The sequence below is a fragment of the Portunus trituberculatus genome, chromosome 42, assembly GCF_017591435.1.
Source record: "Portunus trituberculatus isolate SZX2019 chromosome 42, ASM1759143v1, whole genome shotgun sequence".
Classification (NCBI taxonomy): Eukaryota; Metazoa; Arthropoda; class Malacostraca; order Decapoda; family Portunidae; genus Portunus; species Portunus trituberculatus.
In genome coordinates, this window is record NC_059296.1 from 22,739,289 (window position 1) to 22,753,346 (window position 14,058).

Below are 14,058 nucleotides of genomic sequence, written 5' to 3' on the forward strand. Positions count from 1 at the left end.
GGACATCAGTTTTCTTCACCACTATATCTGCCATGTTCTTCCAGTCCACTGTCCCACCTTGATCATCAGATCTAACAGAGAGAATTTAAAGGTCTTTTGATAGAGATTTGAAATCAAGGAAGTCTGTAGTCTTTGGCATGTGTACGCTGTAAGATTGCTTTCTCCTTGCCATTCTAAAGACTGGAACAAGTTGTGAGGGTATATGCAAATCTACAGCATTGTCTGATGCTGTTTCTAGTGCGCTGTGTGTTGAATCTCCCTCATTTTGGCCATGATAAGCTTCAAAATACAGAAGCAAGATCTGTTTGACAGAGACTTCCAATCTGTTGATATAATGCAGTAGCAATGTTGCAATAATGGAATTTTTATTCTGTCCAGGACATCCATTTGCAAACAATATGACTTTTTTTTTTTTTTCTCTGCAGTGTCCATAAGGCATGTTCCAATTTCTGAAGAACCTCTTTTACTATGCCTTCATGCCAGATAAAGCAATGGCACTCTCTAGTTTTCAGTTCATACACAGATTATAGTTTGCTAACCTCCTTTCATAGTAAATTTGATTGTCATTAATTTGTGGTAGGTAAATAACCTACTATAGATCAATGTTGCCACTGTTAAACTTATTTTTTATTTTTTTATTTACTTATTTATTTTTTTTGCTGAGTTTTTTTTTTGTGCTCAGCTTCTTTCTCCTTTGTGTGCTGTAGAAGTAGTTGATCAAGTTCTTTCTTTTTCTCTGTGTGACCTTTTCAGTAATTTTCACATATTTAGCACATATCTTTCTTGGAATTGTGAAATTAAATATTTTTTTTATTTCATGATATTACAGTAAGTAGAGTAAGATGCTGCAAACCCTTTTGGTGTATAATCTTCCTTGAAAATTTCATACATTTTCTGTTTATTGAGATAAGGGTGCAGGTAGTCACACTTGTAATCTTGGCAAGTGTAGTGTGACTCCATTCTTGGGAATCTATTGATGGGTTCCAGAATTGCATCTCAATTTTTTTTTTATCCACTTCTAGCATTATTTCTTGCCTCCCTTCTCTTTTGTCCTTCTCAACTGTACCTGTCAGCTGTCGTTTTCTCATTGCTGTTCACATTGTTTTATCTGTAATAATGAGTGTATTCACAAACATCTTTTTGCACACTGGAATAGACTGCCCATCCTTTAGCAAGTGGTTTAAAAAAGAAATGGATCTCCCTGATACATTATTTTTCATGGTTCTCTGTTTTAAATCTGCTTGTTGCAAAAAATGGATAATGTACTGTCTCTGCAGTTGAAGTCCCTTAGAAAGCTTGAATTATATCTTCCCTATTTGCTTCTGAAAGTGAGAAATATTCTTTTTTAACCTAATCTGGTATATCCAACACCATTGCATCTAGATTTCAGAAATTTTTTTAGTGTACAGTGGTACCTGAGATACGAGTTTGATTCATTCCATGACAGAGCTTGTATCTCAAAAAGCTCATGTCTCAAAACAATTTTCACATTGAAATGCATTGAAATGCCATTGATCCGTTTCAGCCTCCCCCAAAAGAGCGCCCCCCCCTTTTTTTTTTTACGTGCTTTCAGGTAAGAAAAAGGTATTTATAAATAATGATTATTGCACAGAAACATAATAAAACATAACAAAAGATAATATGAATAGATAAACTACTCTTATAAAGTATATTTATTTCGGAGGGTGCATTCTACATGACTTTACCCTACCACATTGCCAACCCTCACTTGGGACTGTTGATCAGCTGGAGTGTACAAATATAGCTACCCATAGAAGACTGGCTGCTCTAATAATCACAGAAGAGGTCGATGACAATCATTATTCATTGAATGAATAAAGTTTTAAGTAGGAGAGAGAGAGAGAGAGAGAGCCAGCGTAGAGATTTTTTTTACATTTTCCCCCATCCTTCCATGATAAGCATTGGTGGAGGATGTAGGCAGAGATAGGAGAACTTTGTTTTGCCTTTCCATACTTTATCAATGCATGAAAATATATGAAGTAACAGCAAAAGTTTATTTAGTGTTTTTGCCTTAGAGACACGCATTTTCGACTAATGGTAGTAAATGGTGAAGGAGGAGGAGGGAGGGAGGAAAGGATGAATCACCATTCACACGTAAATATTAAACATAAATTAAAACTGCACTTTCTTTAGACAATAAAAAAAAGGTCAGAAAATAGTGTGAAAATGATAAAAGAACAATCACAGAACATGAGATCCACAGGAAGCATGTAGAAGCTAGCTCAGCTGAGGCTGGACTGATGCGCTGCACCGCTCAGTATAACGGCAACATCCCCAAGCATGACTTGTATCTCAAAATTTTGCTTGTATATCAAAATAAAAAAATGACCAAATCATAGCTCATATCTCAAGGTACTACTGTATTATCATTAAAAGAAAAATGGGATTACCAGGGAATTTATGGTTATGTAAATCAAAATTGGTGCACCATACCAATCAACTTCACACAAACAGGTGAATCTTGGCATATGCCCATTCAACATGATGACAGGATATTTTTTTGTATCATAACAAATGGGCGTATCTAAACATGCACATCTTTGTCATGGAAATATTTGTCTTAATTTGAGATACATTTATGGTGAAAGCCTCATATCTCCAAAACTAATGCAGTTTGAGGTATGCCACTGACAATTCATCTGTGATCTCACAGCAAGTATTTTGGTGATGGTAATATCTCCATGTTGCCAAAAACTGAGATATGCCCATTTCTTTTGGAAGCCATGATATAGTATATATATATATATATATATATATATATATATATATATATATATATATATATATATATATATATATATATATATGAAGCAGTGTTTTCTCTATAATGCATTATTTACAATTGATGTAACAGTTAATTAATATATGTGTTAAGTTTCACATAAATGTTAGTAATCAGTATACAGTCATCATAGGTTCTTATACTCTTTAGATTAAGTCATGGTATTTGATGATTTGTGAAAATATCCCAGAATGTAATCCAATAAAGAACATTAATTTAGGTATTTATATTCATGTTCTTTATTTATTATATGGAACATCATCGTGCCTAATTTTTCTGTTTTCCATTTGCACCAAACAAGTGTGCAAAAAAATAAAGTCAAATATTATAGTAATAAGAATATACCCAGCTTGTCTTCCTCTCATTCTTATGTAAATACCACTTGTCCTCCATGACTTATTGTAATAATCTTGACACACCTTTAGTACTAGCTCTATTCTTGACTGACCCTTTTTTTCCCTTTCATTAACTCAGTCTTCCTGAGGGGGCTGAAGGAGAGTAAGTAATTTATATCTTGCAACAGCCTCCTCGCATGGTTGCACTTCCCATTATATAGATAAATGTAGAATGAATGATGCTTCATTTTAATATTATTTTTTTTTATAGTGTTAACACTTTACATGAAACTTTTTTCTTTTGTGTGTGTGTGTGTGTGTGTGTGTGTGTGTGTGTGTGTGTGTGTGTGTGTGTGTGTGTGTGTGTGCATTTACTAAGCTATATGTTACAAGGTTCAAGCGGGGCTTTCTCCATATGCAATTTGAGCAATTTTTTCCTTAAATTTGTCCACACTTTCTGCTGCTACAATTTCATCATTCAGTCTGTTCCAGATGTCCACAATCCTATGTGGAAAACTAAATTTTTTAATGTTTCACAAACATTTGACTTTTCCTGATCATCTTAGAGTGTTCTCTTGTCCATCTATCTTCATCTTCAATCAGTGATACCAGGTCTTGTCTATCTACCTTTTCCATACTGTTCACTAACTTGTACATCATAATTAGATTTCCTCCCTCCTGTCTATCTTGTCCAATTTATTTTAGTCTGTCTTCATAGGGAAAGGTCCTTTATTTCTGGCACAATCTTTGTGGCTATCCTTTGGATTCTTTCTATTTTCCTGATGTCCTTTTGCATGTGTGGTGACCACACCACTGTTGCACAGTCAATGTGTGTGTGTGTGTGTGTGTAGGTGGGTGTGAGTAGGTGTGTATCCATCATCATGGTCCAGGACTGTATCCTTGAACAACTGCTCAGGAACTTAGGGGCTGCGGAGAGAGAGAGAGAGAGAGAGAGAGAGAGAGAGAGAGAGAGAGAGAGAGAGAGAGAGAGAGAGAGAGAGAGAGAGAGAATCTTTATTAATTACCTAAACTAATTAAAAATTCTATGAAATTTTATTTGTTGTTAGTTATCACAGTTTGTCAGATTTATAACAGAAAAATGGGCATGTGGCTCAGAGTCATGACATATTCCTATTACTGCTGGATATTTTATATTATTTTAATGTTTGCATTGTTTGCTCTTAGGGGCACTGCTAAGAATGTGCATTTTGAGCTATTTTTTTTAACGTTCTGTGTTCTGTGCCTTTCATAGCTCTCTCTCTCTCTCTCTCTCTCTCTCTCTCTCTCTCTCTCTCTCTCTCTCTCTCTCTCTCTCTCTCTCTCTCTATATATATATATATATATATATATATATATATTTTGCCTAAGTTTCATCATCACCTAGCAGTGTTCTTGCTTGAATCTTGCATGTTAGATTTTTCTTTTATACTCAAGGTTAGCCTTTGTAATCTTTAGTCATAGTGTCTGGCTTGAATCTAAGATGTACATACATAATACTTTGTATACAGGGGATCCTCGCAATTCGACGGGATTAGGGCGGTTTTACATCGGTCAAATCAGTGTTTATTCGAATCGTGAAGCAATTTTTCCTATAAGATACTTAAGAATTAAGGGGGATAGGGACCAACCTCTAGCCTAGACCTCCTCAAAACTATAACCTCTAGAAAATACTAATTAAGACTAAATCAGTACTATTAAAGGTTTCATTTATATCTAACTTTTTTTTTTATTAAACACACTAGGGTGCTGTACAGTACTTTTTTGGAAATAAAAACAGTTGCAGCGGTCTCACGGTTCTTGTCCCTGTTCTTCCAAATTGTTAATACTGTTGATCTAGGGACACTTATTTGCCTTGCAACGACACTGTGAGCTATACCTGCCTCACACTTTCTTATAAGCTTAAGTTTATCTTTGAAAGGAAGGAAATTGTGCTTTTTTTTTTTTTTTTTTTACATTACAAGGGCACTGGCCAAGGGAAAACAGTGTTGGAAAAAAAAAAATCCGCTGGTTGCCAGGCCCTGTTGAGAGGAAAGTAGGAGAAAGAAAAACAAAAAATCTAAAAGGAGGGTCCAGTTAACGTAAGAGGTGTCTTGACACTCCTCTTTTGAAAGAGTTTAAGTCATAGGCAGGTGGAAATACAGACACAGGTAGAGAGTTCCAGAGTTTACCAGTGTAGGGAATGAAGGAGTGAAGATACTGGTTAACTCTTGCATTAGGAAGATGGACAGAATAGGGATGAGAAGAAGTAGAGAGTCTTGTGCAGCGAGGCCGCAGGAGGGGAAGGCAAGCAGTTAGCAAGTTCAGAAGAGCAGACAGCATGAAAACAGCGGTAGAAGACAGATAAAGATGCAACATTGCGGCGGTGACTTAAAGAATCAAGACAGTCAGTTAGAGGAGAAGAGTTGATAAGACGAAAAGCTTTAGATTCCACCTTGTTTAGTAAAGCTGTGTGTGGATCCCCAGACATGAGAGCCATACTCCATACACGGGCGGATGAGGCCCTGTACATAGCAAGCAGCTGGGAGGAGAGAAAATGGACGAAGACGCCACAGGACACCTAACTTCTTGGAAGCTGATTTAGCAAGAGTAGAGATGTGAAATTTCCAGTTTAGATTTTTAGTGAAGGATAGACCGAGTGTGTTTAATGTAGAGGAGAGGGAAGTTGAGTGTTATTGAAGAAGAGAGGATAGTTGTCTGGAAGGTTATGTCGAGTAGATAGTTGTAGAAATTGAGTTTTGAGGCATTGAACAAAACCAGGTTTTCTCTGCCCCAATCAGAAACAAGTGAAAGATCAGAAGTTAGGCGTCCTATAGCATCTCGCCTTGAGTCATTTAATTGTTGTTGGGTTGGGCGTCTGTTGAACGCTGTTGAATAATGCAAGGTGGTATCATCAGCATAGGAGTGGATAGGGCATTGAGTCAGATTTAGGAGATCATTGATGAATAATAGAAAGAGAGTGGGTGATAGGACAGAACCCTGTGGAACACCACTGTTGATAGTTTTAGGGAAGAACAGTGACCGTCTACTACAGCAGCAATAGAACGATCGGAAAGGAAACTGGAGATGAAGGTACAGAGAGAAGGATAGAATCCGTAGGAGGGTAGTTTAGAAATTAAAGATTTGTGCCAGACTCTATCGAAGGCTTTCGATATGTCAAGGCCGACAGCAAAGGTTTCACCGAAGTCCCTAAAGAGGATGACCAAGATTCAGTTAGGAAAGTAAGAAGATCACCAGTAGATCTGCCTTTACGGAAACCATACTGGCAATCAGAGAGAAGGTTGTGAGCTGATAGATGCCTCATTATCTTCCTATTAAGGATAGACTCAAAGGCTTTAGAAAGGCAGGAAATCAAAGCTATAGGGCGGTAGTTAGAAGGATTGGAGTGGTCACCTTTTTAGGGACAGGTTGAATGTGAGCAAACTTCCAGCAAGAAGGATAAATAGAAGTAGAGACACAGATGAAAGAGTTTGACCAGGCAGTGAGCGAGTTCGGAAGCACAGTTTTGAGAACAACAGGAGGGACTCCATCCGGACCGTAAGCCTTCCGAGAATCAAGGCCAGAGAGGGCCAGGAAAACGTCTTTATAAAGAATTTTAATTTTAGGGATGAAGTAGTCAGAGGGTGGAGGAGTAGGAGGAATATGCCCAGAATCATCCAAAGTTGAGTTGGTAGCAAAGGTTTGAGCGAAGAGTTCAGCTTTAGAAAAGAAGAGACAGCTGTAGAGCCATCTGGATGAAGTAAAGGAGGGAAAGACGAAGAAGTAAAGTTGTTAGAGATATTATTGGCTAGATGCCAGAAATCTCGAGAGGAGTTAGAATTGGAAAGACTTTGACATTTTCTATTGATGAAAGAGTTTTAGTAAGTTGGAGAATAGATTTGGCATGATTACGGGCAGAAATATATAGGGCATGAGTTTCAGCAGTTGGATGGCTACGGAACCGTTTGTGAGCCGCCTCTCTATCATTGACAGCACGAGAACAAGCAGAGTTAAACCAAGGCTTTTTAGCTTTAGGGTTAGAGAAAGTATGAGGAATGTATAGCTCCATGCCAGAGATAATCACCTCTGTTATGCGCTCGGCACAAAGAGAAGGATCTCTGACATGAAAACAATAATCATCCCAAGGAAATCAGAATAGTACTGCCTTAGTTCCTCCCACTTAGCAGAGTTAAAATGCCAGAAGCACCTCCGCTTAGGCGGGTCCTGAGGCTGCACTGGAGTGATAGAACAGGTAGCGGAAATTAGATTGTGGTCGGAGGAGCCCAACGGAGAGGAAAGTTTAACAGAGTAAGCAGAAGGGTTGGAGGTTAGGAAAAGATCAAGAATGTTGGGCGTGTCTCCAAGGCGGTCAGGAATACGGGTAGGGAACTGCACTAGCTGCTCTAGGTCATGAAGGATAGCAAAGTTGAAGGTTTGTTCACCAGGTTGGTCAGTGAAAGAAGATGAAAGCCAAAGCTGGTGGTGAACATTGAAATCCCTAAAATGGAGATCTCAGCAAAGGAAAGTGAGATAAGATGTGCTCCACCTTGGAAGTCAAATAGTCAAAGAATTTTACATAGTCAGAGGAATTAGGTGAGAGGTATACAGCACAGATGAATTTAGTTAGAGAGTGACATTGAAGTCTTAGCCAGATGGTAGAAAATTCTGAAGATTCAAGATTGTGGGCACGAGAGCAAGTGGTGTCGTTACGCACGTATGCGCAACATCCAGCTTTGGATTGAAAATGAGGATAGAGCAAGTAGGAGGAACAGAAAAGGGCTGCTGTCAGTAGTCACAGACAACTGTGTTTCGTTAGGAAGAGAAGATGAGGTTTAGTAGAGGAGAGGTGGTGTTCCACAGATTGAAAATTAGAACGAAGGCCACGAATGTTGCAGAAATTGATAGTGAAAGTATTAGATGAAGTGTCAAGACACCCAAGGTGTCCGACCTGGGGACATTTATGGTCCCCTCCCCAGAGGGGGACTCCGAGGCAGGGCGTGGTGAAGCCATTATTAAATTTTGATTTGAAGAGAGTGTAGAAGTGTAAGGTGTTGTAGTGTAGTGTAGGAAGTAGTAGAAGGTGTCTTTAGAGGGCAGGCTGCAGCTGCTCAATTGTATAAATGAGACCACAAAGGGAACCGGGAAGAGAGGACACGGGGAATCACTCAGTCTGCAGCACTGCCTACATCCCCGTAAGTACCTCTCCTGGAGTATTCCACCGGGCGGCAGGTGACTACTGCCTAGCAGTGAAAAGTAGTTCAGTTGTTTGTTTACATTTCTCTGGCACTGTGACGTTCCTTTTCCGAGGCAAGCTTGTCATACTTGTCGTCTTTGTGTATTATGCTGCTATTTTTTAGTCACTATATTGCCTTCGAAGAGGAAAGTGGACGCTTCTCTCTTCGGAGAAAAAAAGAGAGAGAGAGAGAGAGACATTTGCTAATATTTTAGACACAAGCGGGACGCATGTAGCTTATCCTTCGAGAGGAAGAGGGGAGGGAGGAAGGAGAGGAACGAAGATAGAGAGAGAGAGAGAGAGAGAGAGAGAGAGAGAGAGAGAGAGAGAGAGAGAGAGAGAGAGAGAGAGAGAAAAATTTGTTGTTTTGTGTGTGTGTGTGTGTGTGTGTGTGTGTGTGTGTGTGTGTGTGTGTGTGTGTGTGTGTGTGTGTGTGTGTGTGTGTGTGTGTGTGTGTGTGTGTGTGTGTGTGTGTGTGTGTGTGTGTTTACCTAATTGTATTTACCTAATTGTAACATACGGAAAAGAGCTATGCTCGTGTTGTCCCGTCTCCATATCTATTAATGTCCAGCTTTTTCTTAAAATCATGAATATTCCTTGCGTTGACCACTTCCACGTCTAAACTATTCCATGCTTCCACCCTTCTATGAGGGAAGCTATATTTTTCACATCTCTCCTATAAGTGGCCATTTTAGTTTTTTCCCATGCCCTCTCGACATTCTTTCATTCCACATACACAGATCTTCCCTATCCATTTTTCCATGCCAATCATCACTCTGTATATTGCTATCAGGTCTCCCTTTCTCTTCTGTTTTCCAGGGTCGGAAGTTGCATTCTTTTCAGTCTGTCTTCATAAGTCAAATCTCTTAAGTCAGGCACCATTTTGTTGCAGCCCTCTGTACTTTCTCTAGTTTCCTTATGTGTTTCTTTAAGTTCGAGCCCACTGTATTGTTGCATATTCAAGCCTCGGTCTTATCATTGCAGTAATTATTTTCTTCATCATTTCTTCATCTAAATATACGAACGCCACTCTTATGTTCCTCAATAAGTTCAATACTTCTCCAATTATTTTGTTTATATGTCTCTCTGGCGATAGGTCATTGGTAATTGTCACCCCAAGGTCTTTTTCTTCATGACTGGTTTTATGTCTTCATTTCCTATCTTGTACATACTCCTGATTCTTCTTTCACTCTTGCCAAACTCTATTTTCTTGCATTTTGTCGTGTTGAACTCCATTTGCCATGTACAGCTCCATTTCCATATTCTGTCCAAGTCTTCCTGGAGTAGTTCGCAATCTTTGTCACATCTCACTTTTCTTAACAATTTTGCATCGTCTGCAAATAGGCTCACATAACTGGACACCCCATCCACCATGTCATTTATGTAGACCGCGAACATTACTGGTGCCAACACTGATCCCTGTGGAACTCCACTCTCCACCAAGCCCCATTCTGATGGTCTGTCCTTAATTATTGTTCTCATTTCTCTTCCTACCAAAAGTCTTCCATCCATTTTAGTAAACTGCCATGCACTCCTCCTACCATTTCAAGTTTCCAGATCAGTCTCCGTGTGGTACCTTATCAAAGGCCTTTTTAAATCCAGATATATTCCATCAGCCCAACCATCTCTTTCCTGTATTACATCTATCACCCTCGAATAGTAACATATCAGGTTTGTCGTGCATGAACGCCCTTTTCTAAAACCAAATTGACACTCACAAAGTATGTCATTTTTCTCCAAGAAGTCTGTCCATCTATTCTTCACCACCCTCTCACACATCTTAGCTACCACACTTGTAAGTGACACTGGTCTATAGTTCAATGGGTCTCTCTTGTTACCTGATTTATAGATTGGGACAATGTTAGCTCTTTTCCAGTCTTGGGGCACTACACCTTCCCTTAATGAGGCATCAATTACTTCACAAACTTTTTCTGCCAGTTGCTCCCTGCATTCTCTTAAAATCCATCCTGATACCCCATCAGGTCCCACAGCTTTTCTCACTTCTAAACTCCCCATCATATTCTTGATCTCCTCCACAGTTACTTGAAACTCCTTCATAATCCCTTTCTGTTCCATTACCAGTGGTTTGTCAAAAGCAGTCTCCTTTGTGAATACCTTCCGAAAGCATCCATTCATAGCCTCTGCCATTTCCTGGGATCTTCACTGCATACTCCATTTACTTCTAAACTTTCAATACTTTCTCTATTTTTGATGTTGTTGTTCACATGTCTGTAAAAAGCCTTGGTTGGTCTTTACATTTATCAATTATATCCTTTTCTTGTTTCTTTCTTTCTTCTCTTCTAATCAACACATATTCATTTCTTGCTCTTTTGTAACTTTCCCACTGCTTAATCCGTCTTTTCCTTCTCCACCTCTTCCATGCATCCTCTTTTCTTGTTCTAGCCTTTTCACATCTATCGTTAAACCAGTCCTGCTTTCCAACTTCTCTATGTTGTCTTATTGGTACAAATTTTTCTCACCTTCTTTGTATATTTTATAAATTCCTTCCACTTTTCATTTGCTCCTTAGCACTCTTGAATTTCATCCAATTTGTCTCTTGAAAGAATTTCTTTAGGTTTCCAAAATCTGTCTTGGCATAATTCCATCTTCCCACTTTATATTCTTCATTTCTTCTAGATTTCTCTTCATCTATCACCTTGAACTCCAAAACTGCATGATCACTCTTTGCTAAAGGGCACTCCACCCTCATCTCCTCAATGACCATTGGCTCTGTACTAAAGACCAAGTCCAGTCTTGACGATGCTCCCTCTCCTCCAAACCTAGTATCTTCTTTGACCCACTGAGTTAACACATTTTCCATTGCCAGTGTCAATAGTGTATTTCCCCATGTTGTCTCTGATCCTTCCATTGACCAGTCCTCCCAACACACCTCTTTACAATTAAAATCTCCCATCATTATAGTTCGTTCACAGCCACCCAACATTTCTTCCAGACATGTTCCTGTATCACTTATCATTTCTTCATATTCCTGTACTGACCATGCATTTGTCTTAGGTGGTACGTACACCACTATGTAGTGCCTCTTTTTCCTTCATTAGTTTCTGCTCTGATCTTTAGCACTTCTGCCTTTCCCATACCTTCTTTCACTTGATCCACCTTTATATCTTTTTAACCAGCAACATCACTCCTCCTCCCATCTTACCTACTCTATTTCTTTTCCAAACATTATATTTCCCTTCTCCAACCATCATCAGGTCTTCTCCCTCTCTCAGTTTTGTTTCAGTAAGACCCACAATATCTGGGTTCTTGTCCCTCAAGTAATCGTTGAGTTCTAAAATCACCGATATCACTCCATTTATGTTGGAATACATTACATTCCACTCATACGTAAGTTTCTTTAGTCCTTTCTTACTGTACTTTTCTGGGTTATGAACCACTTCCTCAGTCTCATATCCAAGATTCTCCAGAAAACTCTTTCTTCTCCTCTTCTGTCCTCTCTTCATTTTTTTCAAAGCCTCCTTTCTCAACTCATTTAACATTTCTCTTTCCTTTTCACCGAGATCTCTTCTCAACCAAATCTTCCTTGTTGTTTCCTGCTGGGCTAGCCTCCATGACTTCTCCACCAATTCATCTACATCCTTTTGTGACTTAAGTTTGATTCTTATTGGCCTCATACCTTCTCTTGTGAACTTTCCAATTCTATGGAAGTCCTCTATTTCTTGTACTAGGTCTTTTCCTCCTCCTGCACCACATTAATGATATTATTTATCACCTTTTTATGTTTTCTCTCTCTCCATTTTACTCGGTGTCTTATCCTCCTCCACACCAAATATCACCACACATCTCTTTTTGTCTACAGTTTCCCTCACCAATGTCTCATTTGACTTAATAACCTTCACCACTTTCTCAGCAATCTTCTCTTCTATGATCTGTTGATCTATAATTTCAGCAAGGCCCAAAGTTTTCTCCCCAGACTCTTTGATTTCCTTTTCCAGACTTGCAACTTTGTAATTTACCTCCTTTCTTTCCACTTCCTGACTTTTTTTCCATTCAGCCTGCTTCTCCATCACTTTTCCTAGAGATTCTCCACATTTTTCGCAATTCACTTTAATTAGCTTAACTTCCTCTTTCAGTGCTTCATTTTCCTTCTTCATATCGGCACACTCTTTCATTACATTGTCATAACTCGTTTCCAGGCCCCATACTTTTCAAACAGTTTTCAATTTTACCTTCCAACTCCAGAATTTTCTTCACATAAGCGCTCTTCTCCATTATTCCTTGAAATCCTGTGAAGTCTGATTCATCTTTCGAGTTCACGGCCGCCATGTTGCGCAGATGTAAACAAACCAGCTGATGGCTCAAACGCAGGCTACAGTTTATATTTACCTTCCCTGGACATTATTTTGCTAATCAACAGTTAAATGACTATATGGAGACGGGACAAACATTACCAGCTCCTTTCCCACCTTGGTTACTCTTAGGCAATGGTAACTGTAGAATTAGAGATGTGTGTGTGTGTGTGTGTGTTTTCACGAATGTTACAAGGCATGTAACTTATCTTTCGAGAGGGAGATGGGAAGGGAGGGAATGGAGAGAGAGAGAGAGAGAGAGATGGGAACAGTCTATGCCATTGGGTAATTTTAGACACAAGGCGGGATGCATGTAGCTTATCTTTAGTGATTGGTGGAGACAAGGATGGTGGGAGGAGCACTAGGATTTCAAGGACAGCATACGGCGTGTGTAGTTGGTATCCAACACACTATACGGGACAAATGAACTGATGAAAGCTCAGAAAAGAAATGTGACGCCTACGTAGGCGTCACCGTATATGCTACTGGGGCTTCATGACGTCTACATAGGCGTCACCGTATTGAAGGGGTTAAAGGCCAAAAATAGCAACAGAAAAATAACAACGGCTTGCTAGGGGTGAAGAGGCCGCCATGTTTGTTTACAGTTGACAAACGCGACAAAGGCGAGCTTGTGTGATGACCAGCGTCGACAAAAGTTGATGCTCTTCAGAAAGTTGACAGAAAAAGTTCACAGAAAAGTGCTAGTGTGATGCCACTTACGACACACAGGGTAGCGTCAGTTTACACTTTCACCTGGCTGGTTTCCAGCGAATTTGGGGTGGCGGCATATTTGACTGGGTGGGTGGCGCATGAGATATGAATGTCGAATTGGCGAGTCAGTCGGTCGAACCTTGAGGATTGGGTATTAATTAACTGAGTTTGAATTGGCGATAATTCAAACTGTGAATGGTTGAATCGCAAGGATCCCCTGTATGTGCCAAAGTACTACAAAGTATATATATATATATATATATATATATATATATATATATATATATATATATATATATATATATATATATACATACACACAGTAAGTCCTCGTTATACGGTACATATGCGTTCCTGAAAACATTACTGCAAATCAAAATTACCATATACTGAACCCATTATAACATGAAATAATAGGGAATGTGCTCCAGCACATCGAAAGTCACCCCTACAGACATGAAAATACATGAAAATAGTCTTATAAAAAAAATGTAAAGTACTGCGCAAAAGAAACAAACAGAAAATGTTTTAATTTACCTTTCACTCGCCACGTATTCTATCAGATGATGTCCCTCCCGAGGCTAAGGCACAGTAGGGATTTCAGCCATTACTCATAATATCCACAAAAAAATACACCATAAGGATTTCACTTGTTTTCAGTGGGAAATGCGGGGAGAGATGGATTGTTGT

General features: G+C 39.2%; 1 protein-coding gene across 18 annotated transcripts in view; it reads left to right on the plus strand.

Moving 5' to 3' along the window:
- Positions 1 to 14,058, plus strand: part of LOC123517573 (calcium-dependent secretion activator-like) — a 1,686,808-nt gene that overhangs the window by 1,608,495 nt on the left and 64,255 nt on the right. For 16 of the 18 annotated variants that reach the window (XM_045277817.1, XM_045277814.1, XM_045277819.1 and 13 more), the window contains one exon: positions 3,278 to 3,301. The exons of the other annotated variants lie outside the window; for them this stretch is intronic. In XM_045277817.1, coding sequence (XP_045133752.1) covers positions 3,278 to 3,301 — 24 coding nt within the window. The remainder of the gene's footprint in view (positions 1 to 3,277; positions 3,302 to 14,058) is intronic. 18 annotated transcript variants of the gene reach the window in all.